This window comes from Stenella coeruleoalba (assembly GCF_951394435.1).
Source record: "Stenella coeruleoalba genome assembly, chromosome: 17".
Classification (NCBI taxonomy): Eukaryota; Metazoa; Chordata; class Mammalia; order Artiodactyla; family Delphinidae; genus Stenella; species Stenella coeruleoalba.
Window position 1 is genome coordinate 36,588,397 of NC_137163.1, and position 20,904 is coordinate 36,609,300.

The window sequence follows — 20,904 nt, forward strand, 5'->3', positions numbered from 1 at the left end:
TTCTCCTTCTGGGACCCCTATAATGCGAATGTTGTTGTGTTTAACGTTGTTCCAGAGGTCTCTTCGGCTGTCTTCATTTCTTTTCATTCTTTTTTCTTTATTCTGTTCCGTGGCAGTGAACCCCACCATTCTGTCTTCCAGGTCACTTATCCGTTCTTCTGCCTCAGTTATTCTGCTATTGGTTCCTTCTAGTGTATTTTTCATTTCAGTTATTATATTATTCATCTGTTTGTTTGTTCTTTAATTCTTCTAGATCTTTGTTAAACATTTCTTACATCTTCTCGATCTTTGCCTCCATCCTTTTTCTGAGGTCCTGGATCATCTTCACTGTCGTTATTCTGAATTCTTTTTCTGGAAGGTTGCCTTTCTCCACTTCATTTAGTTGTTTTTCTGGGGTTTTATCTTGTTCCTTCATCTGGTACATAGCCCTCTGCCTTTTCATCTTGTCTATCTTTCTGTGAATGTGGTTTTTTGTTCCACAGGCTGCAGGACTGTAGTTCTTCTTGCTTCTGCTCTCTGCCCTCTGGTGGATGAGGCTCTCTAAGAGGCTTGTGCAAGCTTCCTGATGGTGGGTAGAGCTGGCTGTTGCTCTGGTGGGCAGAGCTCACTAAAACTTTAACCTGCTTGTCTGCTGATGGGTGGGGCTGGGTTCCCTCCCTGTTGGTTGTTTGGCCTGAGGTGACCCAATACTGGAGCCTATCCAGGCTCTTTGGTAGGGCTAATGGCAGACTCTGGGAGGGCTCACACCAAGGAGTACTTCCCAGAACTTCTGCTGCCAGTGTCCTTGTCCCCACGGTGAGACACAGCCATGCCCTGCCTCCACAGGAGACCCTCCAACACTAGCAGGTAGGTCTGGTTCAGTCTCCCCTGGGGTCACTGCTCCTTCCCCTGGGTCCCGATGCGCACACTACTTTGTGTGTGACCTCCAAGAGTGGAGTCTCTGTTTCCCCCAGTCCTGTCAAAGTCCTGCAATCAAATCCCACTAGCCTTCAAAGTCTGATTCTCTAGGAATTCCTCCTCCCGTTGCCAGACCCCCAGGTTGGGAATCCTGACATGGGGCTCAGAGCCTTCATTCCAGTCGGTGGACTTCTGTGGTATAATTGTTCTCCAGTCTGTGAGTCAACCACCCAGCAGTTATGGGCTTTGATTTTACTGTGATTGCGCCCCTCCTACCATCTCACTGTGGCTTCTCCTTTGTCCTTGGATGTGGGGTATCTTTTTTGGTGAGTTCCAGTGTCCTCCTATCGATGATTGTCCAGCAGCTAGTTGCGATTCTCGTGTTCTCACAAGAGGAAGTGAGAGCATGAAAAAAACCTTCTTGACCATATTTCCACATGTGTTTCTCTACTGAAACGTAACGAAAACGTTCCGTTTTTAAAACCAATTGTCATGAGCTATGAAAAGTGAATACTGTACAGTAATGTGGAATGGAAGAAATCATGGGGCAAGAAAAATGAACCACCACCAACCACACCAAAGGCCAGTCTTCATCCAAAGAAGGTGATGTTGTGTATATGGTGGGATTGGAAGCTCCTCTATTATGAGCTCCTTCCGGAAAACCAAACAGTTAATTCCAACAAGTACTGGTCCCAATTAAAGCAACTGAAAGCAGCACTCGACAAAAAGCATCCAGAATTAGTCAACAGAAAACACATAATCTTCCATTAGGATAACGCAAGACCATGTGTTTCTTTGATGACCAGACTAAAACTGTTACAGCTTGGCTGGGAAGTTCTGATTCATCCGCCATATTCACCAGACATTGCACCTTCGGATTTCCATTCATTTCGGGCTTTATAAAATTCTCTTAATGGAAAAAATTGCAATTCCCTAGAAGACTGTTCTTTGCTTAAAAAGATGAAAAGTTTTGGAAAGATGGAATTATGAAGTGGCCTGGAAAATGGCAGAACGTAGTGGAACAAAACTGTGAATACGTTGGTCAATAAAGTACTTGGTGAAAATGAAAAATGTGTCTTTTATTTTTGCTTTAAAACCGAAGGAACTTTTTGGCCACCCCAATACATGTATTCTGAGTAAAAGGGTAAGGAGAAAAAAAGGGAAGAGACAATTACATGACAAAATCAAGAAAGAGGAAGCTATGCACTAGAACACAAAATTTATCTGAGCTTCCTAGAAAATAAGTAGAAAAAAACTTTAATGAAAAAATATTTAACAAGAAAAAACATACCCGTTAATTAAGAGGTCCTGAATAAATTAAAGCACAATACCCTTAAAGCCATTTTAGAGAAAATGCAGAAGCAGCCCACAGAAGGCTGGCTTCTTACAATGACCTTCAACAAAACCAAAGGTTGTACACTTCAGAGAGCACAGGACTAAATAATCCAGGTATGTAGCTGTATGTAGAAGTAATCTCACTTCTAAGCTAGATAAAGTACAGAGAATACTGAGGAAAGCATGAATGAAGAAAGAAATAAATGAAACATCCTTAAACTTTCTCTCTAAATAGGAATTGTCAACATATCTTACTGAGTATCCTAAGCCCACAATTCAAAACTATTAAAAGTAATTGAAGGTTCTGGCCTATATATCATTAACTGAAAGAAAATGTGTATGGCTCAAATCAGTCAGATTCAAACTCTTCTGACCTCTCTCCCAGTAAGAAATATTACATCATAACCAAGCAAAGCACACATATACGCATAAGTTTCTTGCAATATGATTAACCTTTACTGCATTCCCCACACCATGTGGTTTTCTATTCTATGCTACGTATTTTTTAAATGCTTGCCATGACCCACTAAATTGCTTTCACAATGCACTCACTGGTCAGGATGCATAATCTGAAAAAGACTGTTCCAGGTAACAAGACCAGAAATTGCAAAGAAAATACGAGATATTGACTTGTGTTTCTTTCCTATTAGAGGGGTGCCCATCCTTCAAGATATAAAACAAACAACTATTCTCAACACCAAAACTTTTCTCAAAAAGCATCTCTGAGTCTACGTAAATGTTTGAACTCCAAAATTATAACCACAGATGCTGGAAGAAGTAACTTTGCCCTAGAAAATTTTGAGAACAGGAATTCATCTCTACCATGAAAGAACCTTAATATAGGTTCTTTCCAGGTAAGATAACATTGCCAGAAATGAGTCCTCAAATAACCATATGAGTTAATCTTGAAATAAAAGGATTTACCATTATCCAACTGGACTGTCAAATTATCTTTTTTTTTTCCTTTGGCAATATTAAGTTTAGCTGCTCTGCCTTCCAGTAATTGTCCAACAAGTTCAGTTACTTCCTAAAGCAACTCCTTTAACTGTGATATTTGTCACAGCATAAAAGAGGATATGAGTCCTGTCAGGTAAGGCAGAAAAGCACCTGTTAATCCAAAAGCTACCTCAAGTAGTTTAGTAGAACACAGCTCTGTTTTATGCCACTAAATATAGGATGTTTTATGTTACGTTTATTTTTATGTTTTATGCTCCTAAAAATAGGTCAGTTCTCCCAATCCTGAATATCAGTATAAATTCCAATACAGTCTCTAAAGAATCATTAAAAGTCTGGGACCTGTTTTGAGGACATGCAAGTTAGCCCACAGAAGATTTTTAATCTGTGAAATCAACAACTGACAAAAGCTTTAAATTTTTCTTAAACAAGTTCTTAAAAGAAAAAAAAAATGTAATAAGACTCAACAGTTAAACCTAAAACTGCTTATTCTTTGCCAGGATATTGATGGAGAGAGTTGTATACAATGAGCTGGCTTAGGAAGTTTTAAGGGGATATGTAGTCAGAAATTTGGAGGGGTAAAGGGGTTGCCCATTTTATAAATAAGAATAAGCTATAGGTTAATTTACAGTTTAATTAGATTCACCAGGGACTTCTCCCAAGGAGTTAATAATTACGAAAAGAATTTAGAAAGCTCTTTAACCATCATAACTACTCTAAGAATTAGAAACATTCAGAAGTAAAATAACTTCTTCTGGCACCTTCTCCAGCCGTAGCAATTAATCTATTTATTCTAAGGCCAGAGAGAATACTGAGATCTGTTAGGTAAAGTTCCTAAGAACACAAAGCATCAGCATTAACATCACTATAACACCAGTTAAATATGTTCAATTCAAATGTAATTTAGAAACTATATTTGAGGGAGGGCGGCTATGAAATGATGTACCTAATGGCAACCTCTTACAAGTAAAGTAGATGGTGCCAGAAGACTGTCAAAAATTAATAGCTTTGAAATTGGGTTGAACTTAGGTTGAAACCAGCTTACAAAGCTTTGGGGCAGAAAACAAGTGTATACCAATGTCAGCTATACCTCAAAAAAAAGAAGTAATTGATAAATGAAAGAGAAGGACAGATAACTACTAACTGTAAAAAGGCATCAATGCACTTTGGCCACAGAGCTGACATGTAACAATCATTGTTTTTTTTTCCTTCATTAAACATTTATCAAGGAACTGTTATTTGTAAGCCACTACTCCTCCAGATAAATAAAAATTTCAGTTTCCTTTGTTTATCAAGAAGCAAGAGGAACAAAGAGACTATAAGTAGGAGTCAGAGGCAAGTCTTTGCTTGGAGAGGATGTAAGAAAGCAACTATACTCCAATAAAATTTTTTTTAAAAAAATCCCACTTATGGGCTTCCCTGGTGGTGCAGTGGTTGAGAGTCCGCCTGCCGATGCAGGGGACGTGGGTTCGTGCCCCGGTCTGGGAGGATCCCATGTGCCGCAGAGCGGCTGGTCCCGTGAGCCATGGCCGCCGGGCCTGCGCGTCCGGAGCCTGTGCTCTGCAACGTAAGAGGCCACGGCAGTGGGAAGCCCGCGTACCGCAAAAAAAAAAAAAAAAAAATCCCAGTTATCATCTTAAAATGTAAAAAAAAGATTTGGGTCTCCTCAGGTGTTGATTTTGCATCAGATAAACTGGCCTGTTTTCAGAGTTCTCTGTGAGTGAAAACAGGATTGGGATCCACCTTTTAGGTATTGGAACTAATACAACTAAGGAAGAAAGTCCTGAGTCCCCAAGAAGAGCTGACTTCCATCCCTCTTTCTGTTTCCCTGATGACAACAAATAACTATAAGATCGTGAGTGTAATGAAGAAATAAACAAACATTAAAAAAAAAAACAGAAAAAGAATGAAACACCTGCACTGACACTTTGCTCTGCAAAATCGCCACATGGAAAAGACTATAACTATTATACAAACATTTCAAGCAGTACAGAGCTAACTTAAATTTCTGGGAACTTTTTATACAATGATAAGATTATTGTTTAACTTAATGATGTAATGAGTACTTATCTTACCCAGAACAATATGTCTCCTTTTTATTTAATGTGAAACGCTGTTAAAAACATCAAATGTGCACTAGTGTTCCATGAAGATGTATTTGATTCCTGACCTTTAATCTAGGAAAAATTTAAGGGAAGGGGTCCTGATATATGATCACGTGCATAGGGACAAACAGCAGCAAAGTAAGAACAATGTATTAATTATTGGGATTTGTCCTTTAATCATCCTCAAGAGATGATTAGAATCTATGAGAAAATAAATGAAAGGAATTATATATATAATTGAAGTGATGAAGCTTTTAATCTGGAGACTGGAAGCTGTCTGAAATGATCTGTGTTATTTTGTTGTTTAGATCAGTGATTCCTATACTTACAGATGAGTAAATTTTAAGACAAAAATATATTCAAGTAACTGTCATTCAGTCATCCACCTTTTAATCTTAAAGGAGTAAATAGAAAAAAAAAAGAAAGAAAGAAACTTAAGGAATAAACCTAGGACAAAAGAGCATCAAAATTTGAATGAGTCCAGAGCCCTCACAAACATCTTTCAATCTGTTCTGATGTCATGCAGCAAATTTACATATATTTTAAATATTTTATGACACTAAAAAATATGGAAAACATATATTCTACAAAGGGTTACAACAATGATTAATAACAATCAAAATTTTGGTTTTATCAATACCCTTAGAAGTTACCTGGTGGTGGGACTTCCCTTGTGGTGCAGTGGTTAAGAATCCGCCTGCCAATGTAGGGGACAGGGGTTCGAGCCCTGGTCCAGGAAGATCCCACAAGCCATGGAGCAACTAAGCCTGTGCACCACAATTACTGAAGCCTGCGTGACACAACTACTGAGCCCACGTGCTGCAACTACTGAAACCCATGCACCTAGAGCCTGCTCCACAACAAGAGAAGCCACAGCGATGAGAAGCGCACCCACAGCAACGAAGACCCAACGCAGCCAAAAATAAACCAAAATTAAAAATAAAAAAGAAGTTACCTGGTGGCAAATCAGGATCTGTGGGAGCAGCCTGCTGAATTCTTCTGGGTTTTACTGATGACTTTGTGTTCTCAGTAGTACTACGGTTGGTAGAATTAGAACCACAGCTTTCATGGTCATCCTATTTTTATTTTGAAGAAAGAAAAGTATCAGTCACCATTCAAGAATTTTAAAAAGTTTTGCTGAATGTATGCAAGTTACTAAAATGTGATAAAATAGACTCTTCAGGGTTTTTTTTTAGCTCTAAAAATCTATGTAACCAAAATTTTTCATAATTTGCATTCTTAAACACCATTTTAAAAGTAAGTAGTAGTTTAAAATCATAAATTGTCTATTTCTTTAGTTGGTATCAAAAGACACCACTTGATAATGTCAAAAAAAATCTTATATATGGTTTTAGCAAAAGAAGACAATTCAAAGGAAGCTTTTAAACATTTTCCATTTGAAAATGCAAAATAAATGGAAAGGGTCTTAATATTCCCCTATTTGTTTATATGTTAAGACCCTTACTATTTTGTGAGTTAAATTAAGACTCCAAGCTTTTTAATCACCTTTAATGATTAATCTTAATCATCCTCAGAAATCTTGGCATCCTATTTAACACTGTTCACTGAATTGAATATTGTTCAGATTAGATACAAGGTTTAACTGGGTTTTGATATGGATAACATAAAAACTTCAAAAAAATCATACATATTTTTGAAACCTATACAATGCAAATGAGTACTCTTTTCCTGACTTGATTCAACAAACATTTATATAATGCTTTTATGTGTTAATTGCTGGATTTACAAAAGCAAATTAGATATAATATCTGTTCGCAAAGATTTCAGAATCTATTTAAAACATATATAACCAGTCTACAAGAGTACTTTTTTGTTTGTTTTCAAGTAATAGGAACACAAAGAGTCATTCTATTTGGAAGAACTAGAGAGATGAGGCCGTTAAAACTGAGTGTAGAAATGTTTTAGGTTAAGATTGGAGGCTAAATAGGGAAACCTATAAACAGCACATGCAAGGATAATGATTAGTCAAAAAAAGCCACAGTATACAATGTTTAAGATGGAAGAACAATACCAGAAGCTAAAGGCATGTACTAGTTCAATAAAAATGAGGTCACATTAAGAACCACAGAGACGTTAACACTTAATTTGGTAATTAGGAGGAGGGTGCCAATAACCAAAGGAAAAAAAAAGGACATTTAGTAATTGCAGTAGAGGGACAGGAGTGGAAGAAGTAAAAGAGTAGTTCAAAGGGTGAATAACAAGTTAAAATGGAAAAAATAAACATAGATTGCTCTTTCAATAAGACGGATATTACAAGGAGGAAACAGATGAGGTAGTAGAATGAGGTAAAAGCATCTGACATCATCTTATTCCTTTTGGGGGGATAAAAGAGCACATTCTGCTTGAATGAGAGATGCATATGAGGAGGCAGAGATCAAACATCTCTCCAACACAAAGGGAAACAGATGGTGTACTGTGCACCATCAATTCATTAATCAATAATAAAACTATTTCATAATGCTTAAAAGAATCGTGATAAATTTAGTTTCTTTTATATATTTGAAGAGAAAATTTCAAGAACAAAAAGGATACCCACTAAATTTACCATTCTAATAGGGTACTAGAGGCAAATAAGAACAATGATAGGCCCTCCTTTAAGACACAAAAATTCTTATTCACTACCACACTAAGAGGATTATACAATAATAAAAGATGAATCTTTTACAATATAGCATGGCTTCAGATGCTAGTGTGATATATTAGCAAAAGAAAAAATTTCTGTTTGAAACTTCATTACAACAAAAAGTTAAAAATTTACTGTAACAAACAATAAAGGAAATTTTTGCACGAACTTACGTTTAAGTTAATAAAAAACTTCACAGCATTTCATTCCACAAAACAGCTTCACTATTCAATCTTTATAATGACATCTTCTGTTATTTTGGGGGATGTTATAGTCTCCAAATACTAAAAGACTACTACTGTGAATAAGACCTTACTGTAATTACTTTTAGTTCAACTTAGATCCTTAAAAATGTCTGTAGTCATACACTTCTGCACAATGTTAACATTAAAAGCACACTATTAATTTTTGAAACATATGGTTGTCTCAAAAGCCCAGAAGTAAAACATATTCATTAAAGAGATGTGAAAAAGTTCCAAGTGAACTGCCAAAACTAGCATAATTATGAAAATATTTAACACTGAAACCATCTGAAATCACATACTGTATATAGATTATAGTGATGTCATAATAAACATTCCAGCCAAAATGCACTAAAACTACTGCAGTCCAATAAATCTGGCATACACGAAATGACAAACATTTTAAAGCAAAAGAAAGAACAAGTTATTTTATTTTTAAAAAGTTATTAGCAGCAAAAATGGGTAAAATGCATAGACTAAATATGAGTTTTCAAATAGTTTAAAAAAAGAACTGAATAAAGTTCCCTACAAACTACATTTTTTCACTTAAAAGAAAAACAAACTAAATAACTTCATTTGCTTAAACAAAAATTTTAATAAACTTGAAATTTCAGTGTGCCTTAAAAATGGGCATTAATCATGGTACCCATAGGAATATGTACTATGAAACAAACATTACCAAATGTGCAAACATTTCTTTCTTAATTCTGGTTAGGAAATTATGGTTGCATATGTATTATAATTAGAAAATAATCCTTTTGATAATTTTGACTTGTTTTCATTTCAATTACATTTTAATTGCATCAATTAAGTGAGCTTCCATTCAAATCCTGCCCCAACTGAATTAAATTTAAAAAAATAAAGCAAAATAACAATTATAATATTTACTATTAAAACTGGAATTACTTCCACTATTAGTTTGAGTTCATCATCTGCTTTTAACCAGTATGCATCACTTTGGACTATTACACATTTTAATTCATTGAAAGCCTCTAATTTCTAATAAAAGTAACTCTGTTCTCAAAAATACCAGTTAAAATGTTTTGAGATAATTTTTAACCCCAAACACATTACAGTTATATCTTTCTGATTTAGGATGCAATTTTTCCAAAATGTCTGGTAAGTAGATTTCATGGCAAAAGAATGTTGTCTCTTGGGGACCACATAGCTATTTCTGAAAATACTGCCCTTTGCTCCTCATGAAACAAGCAAGAATGTCATTTCCTTACAAAAGTTCCTAACAGAGTGAAAACATGGCAAACACTGTATGTAAACAGACCCATTACTTTCATAATGACTGATCATGGGATCATGTTACATACTTTTCACCTGAGCCCTCACAGGGCTAGTCAATTAAAACTGGAAAACCATCAACTCCCAGATTCACAATAGTATGAATAAGATTGAGGACAAAACTTAAAACAGGTGACTGAATCGTTCGAAGTCCTTGTTTAAAAACAAAGGTTAAAAGAAAGAGTTGAAGAAGGAGAAAACGAAAGACAGAGAAGTGATGTGCCTTATGCTCTTCAGCCTTGTGGCACCAAACTTGGCAAGCAGAGAAGGACTAAGGTTCACCTGGAAGTTCTGGTCACCAAAAGCTCCTGAACAGAGTGTGAGGGCCTTGGAAATGAACCGCTACAAAGCCCTTAGAGACATTCACCTCTATCCCCTCCAGAAGCAGGTATAACGGCAATAGATGCAATAAAGAATCTCTAAAGGTAACTCTACTTCGGAGAGTCAGAGAGCCAAGTCAAGTCAGCAACGCAGAGGTACAACTGGAGAGTGAGCCAGAAAAAACAAAACACTACCTTTTGTGGTAAAAATGGGAATCTCTGGAACCCCTCTACCCTGACAGCAATATTAATAAACTTAATTTTAGCCATAAAAAAAAAATGCCAAGCAACTCCAGTAAAGGAGTGTATGCCCCCGACCTCTTCACACATCAGCTTAAGCCCACAGAGGAGGCTGCTTCCATCTTCTCTCCCATAAGAGTGAGGATAAGGGACTGCGATAGGCTGGGGAAGAAGAAAAGAGAGTTTATACTCCCTTGCATTCTTTTACTTGAACCTCCCAAATGCAGGAATAGTTAACCTGACAGGCCAAAGCTTAACATATAATAAGATGTATTAGGCTACATTTTAATAATGAAAGAGATCACTATACTAACTGTAAACACCTGTGTGATGGAGCCACTCTTCTATCCCTGAGATCCATGTTACTCAGTAACAGGACCAGAGCCATGTTTCCCAGATGATGCAATCACTAGCCATCTCTCCTCTGCCTTCTTTTCACACCCACAGCTAGCCACCTAACCCAGGATACTGCCCAGCCAGAGAACAATCAAACTATGCTGGTTATATAATAGCATCACATGTTAGAAAAAATTTGCTCTTCATTATTGCCTATGACATCCCTTTCCTTCGTATCAGTAGGTATATATCATATTGCCAACCTATCCTTCCCTGTTTTTAAACCACTGGATTGAAGTGGTTAGACCCACCCTTAGATCTGGAAGGTGAAATGGGCAGAAATTAAGGAATGAGAGAACAAAAGTATATACAGAGGCATTCTGGCCTAAGCCACATTCTACCATCTAATATTTACCAAAATTCACTGGGGGTGACTGGGTGTGTGAACCGATTAATAAAACTGCACTTTGTTTTCTTATATGTATAACTTCCCTCAAGGAACACCTGATTTTTTTTTAAAAAAAAAAGTATGTGTCAGGCATTTTGAGAGAAAATAGGGAATACAGATAGATAGTACCCATATTCTGGTAGCTTTACTTTACCTACTTGAGGAACAATACTTATATGCATAAAAAGGTTAAGAGCAATTCAAGTTAGTCAGCTATTACATATGTCACACACACAAAAAAAACAGTGAAATTTATTGAGCATTTATATGTGCCAGAACTTTAAGGAGGAGGAGGAAATTAGGGCTTAAGAGGTTCTAAGGTCAAAAAGATATGAAGTAAAAGAGCTGGGATGAATGCCCAGATACATCTGATAGAAAAGCCCCTAGCATTATTACTGATGAAAGACAGGAAAGCAGAGAGAAAGGGAAGAAAGAAGAATGGCAGGCAGAGAGGAAAAGAGACACACAGAAAAAAAACAATTTTTTTATGGCACTTACAATGGGTCATGTACTACTGACACTACATTCACATCTCTTAATTCTCTAAACAACTCTATGAAGTAGACACTATTCCCTATAAAAGAAGATCCCCATTTAAAGATGAGGACACGAGGCATAAAGAGATTAAATGGGTCAAAATCACACTACTACTAAATGGCACAATCTTACCTACATTGCTCTATTGCCTCCAGATGAGAGAAGGCCAACTAAACATAGAGTACTAAGCACCATATATTCTGAGACGGGAGAGATCACAGTGAGCTACAGTAGTCAGGAAAACATCACAAAGGACACGGTTTGAAAAGACTAGGCCCTGCAAACAAAAAAAGAGGGAGGTTGGGGCTTCCCTGGTGGCGCCAGTGGTTGAGAGTCCGCCTGCCAATGCAGGGGACACGGGTTTGTGCCCCGGTCCGGGAAGATCCCACATGCCGCCAAGCGGCTAGGCCCATGAGCCATGGCCGCTGAGCCTGCACGTCCGGAGCCTTGCTCCACAACGGGAGAGGCCACAACAGTGAGAGGCCCCGTACCACAAAAAAATAATAATAATAAAAAATCAAAAATAAAACTACCATATAATCTAGCAATTTCAATACTGAGTATTTGCCTGAAGAAAACAAAAACACTAATTTGAAAAGATATATGCACTCCAATATTAACTGGAGCATTATTCACAATAGCCAAGATATGGAAGCAACCTAAATGTCTATCGATAGATGAATGGATAAAGCAAATGTGGTGTGTGTGAGTGTGTGTGTGTGTGTACACACACACGCACAGTGGAATATTACTCAGCCATAAAAAATGAAATCTTGCCACTTGCAATCACATGGATGGATCTAGACTGTATGACACAAGTGAAATAAGTCAGACAAAGAAAACAAATACCACATGATCCCACTTATATGTGGAATCTAAAAAAACAAAACAAAACCTAAACAGACTCATAGATACTGAGAACAAATGGGTGGTTGCCAAAGGGGAGGAAGGTGAGGGGTCAGGCAAAATAGGTGAAGGGGATTAAGAGGTACAAACCCTCAGTTATAAAATAAATAAGCCATGGGGATGTAATATGCATCATAAAGAATATGGTGAGTAGTTCTGTAATAACTTTGTATGGGGACAGATTAACACTAAACTTATAGTGATGATCATTTCCTAATGTATACAATTATCAAATCACTGTGTAGTACACCTAGAACTAACATAATGTTGTATGTCAACTATATTTCCATAAAAAATAAATAAAATAAAACAGCCACAGACAATACTTAGCTGTGTTTCAAAATACCCTTACTTATAAAAACAGGCAGTAGGCCCATGGGCCATAGTTTCATGACTCCCGCTTTAAAACATTTGCCTTAATAAAAACGTACAGGATAAACAATTACTCAACCTGAAATTGCTCTGTAACCCAGTGTTTTCATTGTTTTATAAGGCAAAAAACATCATACCACAAATATATCTAAATTACGAGGGAATCTTATAAAATAGCCCAGGGGGAAAAGCATAAAATTTTTGCTTGGCTATAGTACTGCCAAGAAGACAAGACATTTCTAATGTTACCCCTTTAATTTCTAATGAAACAATAAAGCTTTAATAAGAAAGGGAAGTAATTTTCAGTAAGAAAATAGGCTGAAGAAGATTCAACAGACCCAAGGAAAAGAAAAATATAACATTTCCGGAAAAAAAAAAAAATCAAAACAGCACATTCTAAACATATGCAAAAGTAAAAGTTAAATGTGGGGCTTCCCTGGTGGCGCAGTGGTTGGGAGTCCGCCTGCCGATTCAAGGGACACAGGTTCGTGCCCCGGTCCGGGAAGATCCCACATGCCGCGGAGCTGCTGGGCCCGTGAGCCATGGCCACTGAGCCTGCGCGTCCGGAGCCTGTGCTCCGCAATGGGAGAAGCCACAACAGTGAGAGGCCCGCGTACCGCAAAAAAAAAAAAAAAAAAAAATTGGCCAACATGATTAAGAAAATAAGATCTAAAACTAACTTGGGGAAAAAGATACATAAGTGTGGGGAAAAAACTAGAAACATCTTCTAATCATATATAAATCCAAAAACAGAGAAACCCAGGAGCATTCAGTACATAAGAAGAAAACAATACATTTCAAGGTAAATTTTCAGTAAAACACAGTAGAATTTTCTCAATAGTACTATGAATACATCTCAATAATACTAATGAAGCCAACTGAGATTTTAAGTAACTGAAGTAAAAGTTAAAAGAATTAAATTAGAACTAGAACAATAGTAAGAATTTTAAAATTTAGTAATAGCTAAGTATTCAGATTATAATGATTCATTTCACTTTAGCTATGAAGGGGACTTTGGCTGTAGAGCGATAGTATGAGTGTGCTGTTTTAAAAAAAAAGGAAAAAAACCTCAAGAGCCATGATGCTTACTATATCTCTGTTTAAATAAGAACACTTGTTTATTTTGTAGTTGAAATCCCCTAACATCTATTCTATACTTGAGTATCCATTCATATTCACAGATACTTTAAACAATAGTTAAGGAAAGATCTAAATACTTTAACTGTTATAAGACAACAATATATTCTTATCTATTAAGAAATTAAAATTTATATATAAAATAAACTTATTTTTCAGAAAACATACTCTTTAACAGTTTAAAGTTTGTCTCATTCAAAAATAAGAAAAGAATAATAATATTTTGTTTCTTAAAGGTATATCCAATCTCTTACTGGATTTTCTTTGATGCACTGGAAAATCCTCTGTTAATCTGAACTACTTAATAGGACCCTAAATAACATTTTCCCCCTTTTTCTTGGCATTGCATTTGCACTGTAAATATTAGAAACATTTTACTTATAGTCAACAATGATAATTCCTATCTTCCTTATAAAACAAATGCAATTCAGAGGTAAATAATGGTTCTACTAAATAAGATAACTAAAGCTGAGAATGAGCTCTAACTTGGAGGGAAGTTTATATTTGGACAAGTTGAGGCAAACAGTAAAACATGCCTGAGCTAAACAGTGCAACAATGTTGGAGGTGCGAGCCTAGTCTTCAGGAATAGTTCAACAACTAAGGAGTGCTGATCATCATCAGTACCTCTGTGTATGCAGATGTACAAAATAACCATCAACACCAAACAAGATTCACTCCTTAAAATTAATTTATTTTTGGACAATGTGGGCAAATTTAATTTTTCACCAATAAGATGGCAACTATGACTATTATAGTATTTACAATCATCTTAAACTGGAAAGCCAAAAATTAAGATTTCCTAGGACTACTAACAGATGACTACAGAACTTTGAAAGAATAGTTCAATTAGAGTGGTAAGGGAAGAAGCCATATTACAGTGAGTTAATGAATAAGTGGATGTTGTGTAACATGAGACAGGAAAAGACTCCATTAGGTCTAGACATGAAAAAAAAGAGCCTGGAAATAATAAAGTAGAACGAAGGCGGTAAAGGGTCAAAAGAAAGAAAGCACCTGCTATATTCAGGATACTCTGCACAGTGCACAGGAGATAAAAGTTGTTAACAGTGGGAAAAGAAAGAGTCCTTGACTTCAGAATATTTATTATTTATAAAGGAGTATTTTTAAAAGCAAACAAGACGTCAGCTGTAAAATAATATTGAGAGTAATTAATTATTACGGGTATAGCAATGCAAGAGCTTTATATTCATTGTTCATAATCATCACAAACATCCTATAAGATATTGTTATTCTCATTTAACAAATAAGAAAAATAAAGTTCAAAATTTTTTGACAAATAATATTAGAGAGTTTGTTAACAAAGTGTTTAAAGAGTTCATAGAAGAAGCAATTACTTTAAGCTATTTATATTGCTCTTACTAAGATCTTTTCATCTTCTAACTGCTGGCCATCTTTCTCTCATTCCAAGTATTGCTATTATTCTCTTTTGAAAACAAAGTAGACACAGCTGCTATTAGAAAAGCCCAACCATAAGCAGATAAGCAGAAATAACCCCAAAGGTTAAATCCAGAAGTCAGAGTTTTTAAGCAAAGAAAGTAGCAAAGACTTTTTCAAACAAACAAAAGCTGAAAGAGTCTGTAGATATGAAATGCACTAAAAAACTATTTTTAGAAGTTCTTTAAGCTGAAGTAAAATGCTGCTAGATTAAAATCTTTGATCTGAATACAGGAATGAGAAGTCCGGAAATAACTATGTGGGTAAATAGAACAGACACTTTTTGTTTTTTAATTTCTTAAAAATCAATTAATTGTTCAAAGCAATCATAACTATGATGATGATGAAGACAATGATGATGATGATGTAGTCCTGGGGTCCGTAACATATATATAAGAGTTATAACAACACTGGCACAAATGATGACAGGGTATAAAGAGAATCATACTGTTGTAAGCATACTAAAGGAGAATACTTAAATTATCCATTAAGTAGTATATTATTATTCGAAAGTAGACAATGATAAGTTAAGCATGCATACTGCCAACCCTAGAACAACCACAAAATAAGAAAATGAAGAGTTATAGCAAAAGGCCAATAATGAAAATAAAATGGAATGCTAAAATATACTCAACTAATTAAAAAAAAAGGCAGGAAAAAAGAAAAAAGGAAGAAAAATTAAATGGGACAAATAGTAAACAAACAAAAAATTAGACTTAAACCTGAACATACAGAAAATTTCATAAAATGTGAATAATCTAAAACACTACAATTAATAGGCAGAAATTGTTATTCAGACTAGTAAAACCCAATTATAACCTGACTAGAAAACTAAGATCAGATATAGGCTCGGTACAGTTTCTAAAGATAAGATATCCGAAGTTTCAAAAAGAAAATCAAGGCAAAAATGAACCAATTCAAGAAAAAAGAAAATTAGCAGCACCTAATAATCAAAACAAAAATCAGAGAACCATTGCATTTTATGGATTAAAAGGGAACCTATAGACCTTGTGAACTATAGAACCTATAGACCTTGTGAGCAGAAATAAAAAACTAGAAGCTGCAGTCTGTGTTCTTCATTATCTTTACTTCCAGATAACACATTGAGATGACTTAATGCTAACAGGGGGAAAAAGAGCTTGAAACTATCAGCAAGTTGCAAAGTCTCAAACCTGCTTTTTTCTTCCCCCCAGCATTCAGACATATAAATTATAGTGTCCACAGCATTGAACACTATAATTAAGGTTGTACTGGCACTTCTATTACAACCTCATATTTTCATTCATTCATAACATTCTTAGAAAGTCCTTCCTGAAACTAAAAGCCTTCCTTTCTTATCTCAATCCCAATTTTTCTTCTTCCTAAATTAGAAGACCTGTGAGAGAATAAAAATACCTCTTACAGCTGAAAAAAGAAAAGTCTTCCCAAGGATAAAACAAATACAACAGAACCCCCCAAAAACATTCAGAATGGCAAACAAGAATTAAAACTTCCTTAATGTTAAAAAAAATGGTCAAACCAAAAAATCCACCTTACGCCAAGTTTGGTTTTCATGTGGCACAAATTTCAAGCTTATACGTGACATAATAAAAGATTCTACAGTTTAAATATATATATTTTAAGAACTCGATCTTTATAACACATAGCTATTTTCCAAAACAGCTTAACTAAAAAGAGTGTTCTTTCTACTACTTCTGATTAGGAGGCTTTAGACAAAGGTAGAAGTTCAAGAAACCATGATTTCTTCTGTTCCTGAATTTTTAAGGCATAGAATACAGTTTGAAACACATTTATCTTCATCTTCATTCATCCACAAGTTATTTGTGGATGGTTCCTGGTTTTCGGTTTTTTATTTCCTTTTCAATAATGTTTTTAAATTACTCAAGTTATTTCAGCTCAAAAACAAACCTAACTCTAAAGCGAAGTATTTTACCATCTGGTGGTTCTAAGACTACAAGACAACATTTCTATGCTAAAATTAAAATCATAAGCTACTCATGATATAACATTTTTTCCTTAAAACATTCAAGAGAGGAGAAAGGTTTTGTCCTCCCATTAACCACTATATCCTCAGTATTTAGTACAGTACTATGGCACTTGATAACGATTTGCTGAATGAACTTTTCAACGCTTCCTGCAAATAAAGGAAAATATACTAAAATGATAATTTTAGTTATCACCCAGCCAATGACTTAGTTCCATCTAGGCCCCATCACTTTTCTCCTAGAATATGGCAAAATGAGCTTAACTAATTATCTGAAATCACCTCCTCCAATCTATTCCTCAACTTTGAAAAGCCTGTCAACTTCCTAAATTACAAACTCAATCAAGTTGCTTGCTAGCTTAAAATAATTCAGTGGCTCCCTACTCTCAACTCTCTACACAAGGGTCCTCAAAGTTTCTGATTTCAAGACATTTCACCCTCTTAAAAATTACTGAGAGTGCCAATGACCTTTTGTATAAATGGGTTACATCTACCCATATTTACCATAGGAGAAATAAAAAAGGAGAAAAAAGTTTAAATATATGCTTTTAAAAATAAGAAATCCATCACATTAACATAATTATAAACAAATTATAAAACTTTAAGTTTTTGCTTTTTATGAAAAATAGCTATATTTTCCAAAACAGAAAGAAAACTGGTAAAAATAATGGAATTATTTTATTTTACATTTTAAAAAATCTGGCCTAATAGAAAACAGTTGGATTCTCATATTTACTTCTGCCTTCAATCTACCACAGTGTCATACATCAGGTAGCCTCTGGAAAATTCCACTCTACATTCATAAGAGAATGATGATGAAAAAAGTAAATCATGACCTAGCGGTCTTCAGATCACACTTTGAGAACCACTGGAGTACAGTAAACTTCAAACCCTCTTATGAATTGCACATAAGTTTATGATCTGAGAGACTCAGATTTGAGTCTCACTACCCACAGTGTAGCACAGAGAGACAACAAGATAAATATGAAAAGATTAGGGATACGAAGGACAGACTGAGAAGTTGTAACGTGTGTAAAACAAGTTTCAGAAGGCAAAAATAGAATAAGACAGAATTAATATTCAAAGAGGTAAAGATTTTTCAGAATTTATCAAAAACATAAATCCATAGATATAGGAAACACAATAAATCTTAAAAAAGATAACAAAAAAGAAATTCACTCCTAGAGTCATGATCATGAAACAGAAGAACAGCAAAGACATTTGAAAAAGAAGATCTTAACTACAACTAAGGAAAAAAAAAAGACACGTTTTACAATAAAATGGTAACACCACTAATATATAAAAATCTCAACAGCAAAAACAGAACCAATTCAATAGTGGAGTTAATATTTTCAAAGCACTGGGAGAAAATATCCACCAACCTGATGCAACCAAATAAACTACCAATGAGAGAGACTACAATAAAGATTTTTTTAGACAATGAAAATTGACTGTTTACCACTAAGAGAATCTCTTGTAATATCTTTTAGAGTACTTCATAAAGGTGGAAATTAAACCCAGAAAGAAGTGAGATGCTAAAAACAGCAAACCAAGAAAACTGATAAACAGGCAAATAAGATCAAAGAAGTATTCATTACACAAAGAATAATAACAACAGCAGTTAATTTGGGAGGTATAAAAGTAAAATGAAACTAAAATTCTGGATAATAACAGCATATAAGATGGAAAGAAGATAATAAGTTAAAGCCTTCTGAGATCCTCAAAACTGATTAACAGGAAGGAGTAAAATTAGTATAACAACAATTTAAAGTTTAGGTATACATAGTAAAAATTTCACAGTAATCACTACTAAAAGGACAAAAATAGAAGTATAACTTTAAAACCAATGGAATACACAAAACTGAATCTAAAAAGCACAATCAATCCAAATAATAAAGAAAAAAGGAAAGTTGCATTAAAAAGGAGAGAAATATAGAAAACATAAAATAAGACAGTGAAAGAAATCCAACTATTTAAAAGCAATGGAAAAATATCAGAGTGAAAAGAAAACAAATGTGTCAATCTAAACATGTTCATATATGTTGAAAGTAAAAAAAGAAAGCCAGATGTACAAAACAAATGGGGAAGATCATAAATAAATCCCCAAAAAAGAGCTAATACTAAAAGAGGTGAAAAAAATTAAGAAAATCACCAAAACCCTAATGAGAAAACAATAAGGGACACAAAACACCTCACAAAAAAGGGAAATAACTAAAATACACAGGCAATGTTCAACTTCCATAGTCATCAGACAAATAAAAATTAAAACAACAAACCAACACTGTTCACATCATCAAATCTCAAAAATGCTTTTTTCCTTTAATATGATACACATTGTTCATAAGGATTTGGTAAAATGTACACTTCCAATCAGCTGATGGAAGAGCTAACTAATAAAACCCTCTGTAAAGCAATTTGGCAATATCTGTTCCAAAAACAAGCTTTTAAATAATATCCTTTGACCCAGGAATTCTACTTCTGGAGATTTACCCTAAAGATAAAATCCTGAAAATTGAAAAAGCACCGTGCGCCAAACAGTTACTACAATCAAATTTCTACTACTAAAAAATTCATATTTCTAATACTGAAAAATTATATACCCTGATATAGTCGTTCCTCAATATCCATGGGGCATTGCTTCTAGGACCCCTGTGGATAACAAACTACGTAGATATTCAAGTCCCTTATATAAAATGGTGTAGTATTTGCATATGACCTACTCACACATCCTCCCATACACTTTAAATCATCTGGATTATTTATCATACCTAATACAATGTAAATGCTATGTAAACAAAGTTGCTGGTGCAGGGCAAATTCAAGATTTGCTTTCTGGAATTTTCTGGAATTTTTTTCCTGAGAAATGCAATAGAAAACTGAAAGTATTTGTATTTAATTTCTGATTACCTTAATTGAATTTTTTTGGTAGATTTGCCTCTATCAACAAATTTGTTTATGTGAATATTAAACTTATTCAAAGTTCTCTAGAGAGTATGGGAAAGCCAGAGGCAACACATAAATTTTGTGCAATTCATCCAAGCGGATAACTGTATAAATAATGAAGAACTGAATTTTTCTATGGATTTTTATAAGGACAAAAGACATTTTTAAAAATTGCTTATACTAAGCTTGAAGTAAAGGATATTCTAGTTTACCAATATATTAATGGAAATTGAGCATCTAGACTTTATTGATAAGATAATGAAAATAGTGCTCAGGAAAATCATTCTCATCTATTACCCATGTCCATGAATGAACTGCTTACTATATTTATATAGATGCTATAGCAATCAAGACAGTGTGAGTCTGAGGAACTACAAATGATTCAGGGTAGCTGAAATATGAGAGAAAAGCAAGTGATTCCAGAGGTCAGGCTGAAAAAATTGAGAAGAACTGTGAAAGCAAAAGGACGGTAGCCATTAAGAAATTTTAAGCACGGTAGTACCAATCCAGTTTACATTTTAGAAATATCATGCCCAGAGGCAGTGTAAAAAAAAAGGTTTGGAGAGAAGTACCAATGAAGACTGAAAAGAAATATTCAAGAGATAATGTAACAGTAGAATCCAGAGTTGGATGAAAGTTAAGCATGTTGTCAGGGTTTCTAGTTTGGATTAAAGGTAAAAAGTGGAACTTTTCACTGAAATAGGAAATATATAAGGAGGAACAGATTTGAGGTTTAAGATAAATTCAGTTTGGAACAT

At 34.8% G+C, this 20,904-nt stretch overlaps 1 protein-coding gene across 16 annotated transcripts in view; it reads right to left on the bottom strand.

The window, feature by feature from the left end:
* Positions 1 to 20,904, bottom strand: part of VPS13B (vacuolar protein sorting 13 homolog B) — a 795,728-nt gene that overhangs the window by 750,014 nt on the left and 24,810 nt on the right. For all 16 annotated transcript variants that reach the window (XR_013824628.1, XR_013824629.1, XM_079901966.1 and 13 more), the window contains exon 4: positions 6,247 to 6,367. Coding sequence is in view for 14 of the 16 variants with exons in the window: in XM_079901966.1 (XP_079758092.1) it covers positions 6,247 to 6,367 (121 nt within the window). In the remaining 2 variants the exon portion in view is untranslated. The remainder of the gene's footprint in view (positions 1 to 6,246; positions 6,368 to 20,904) is intronic.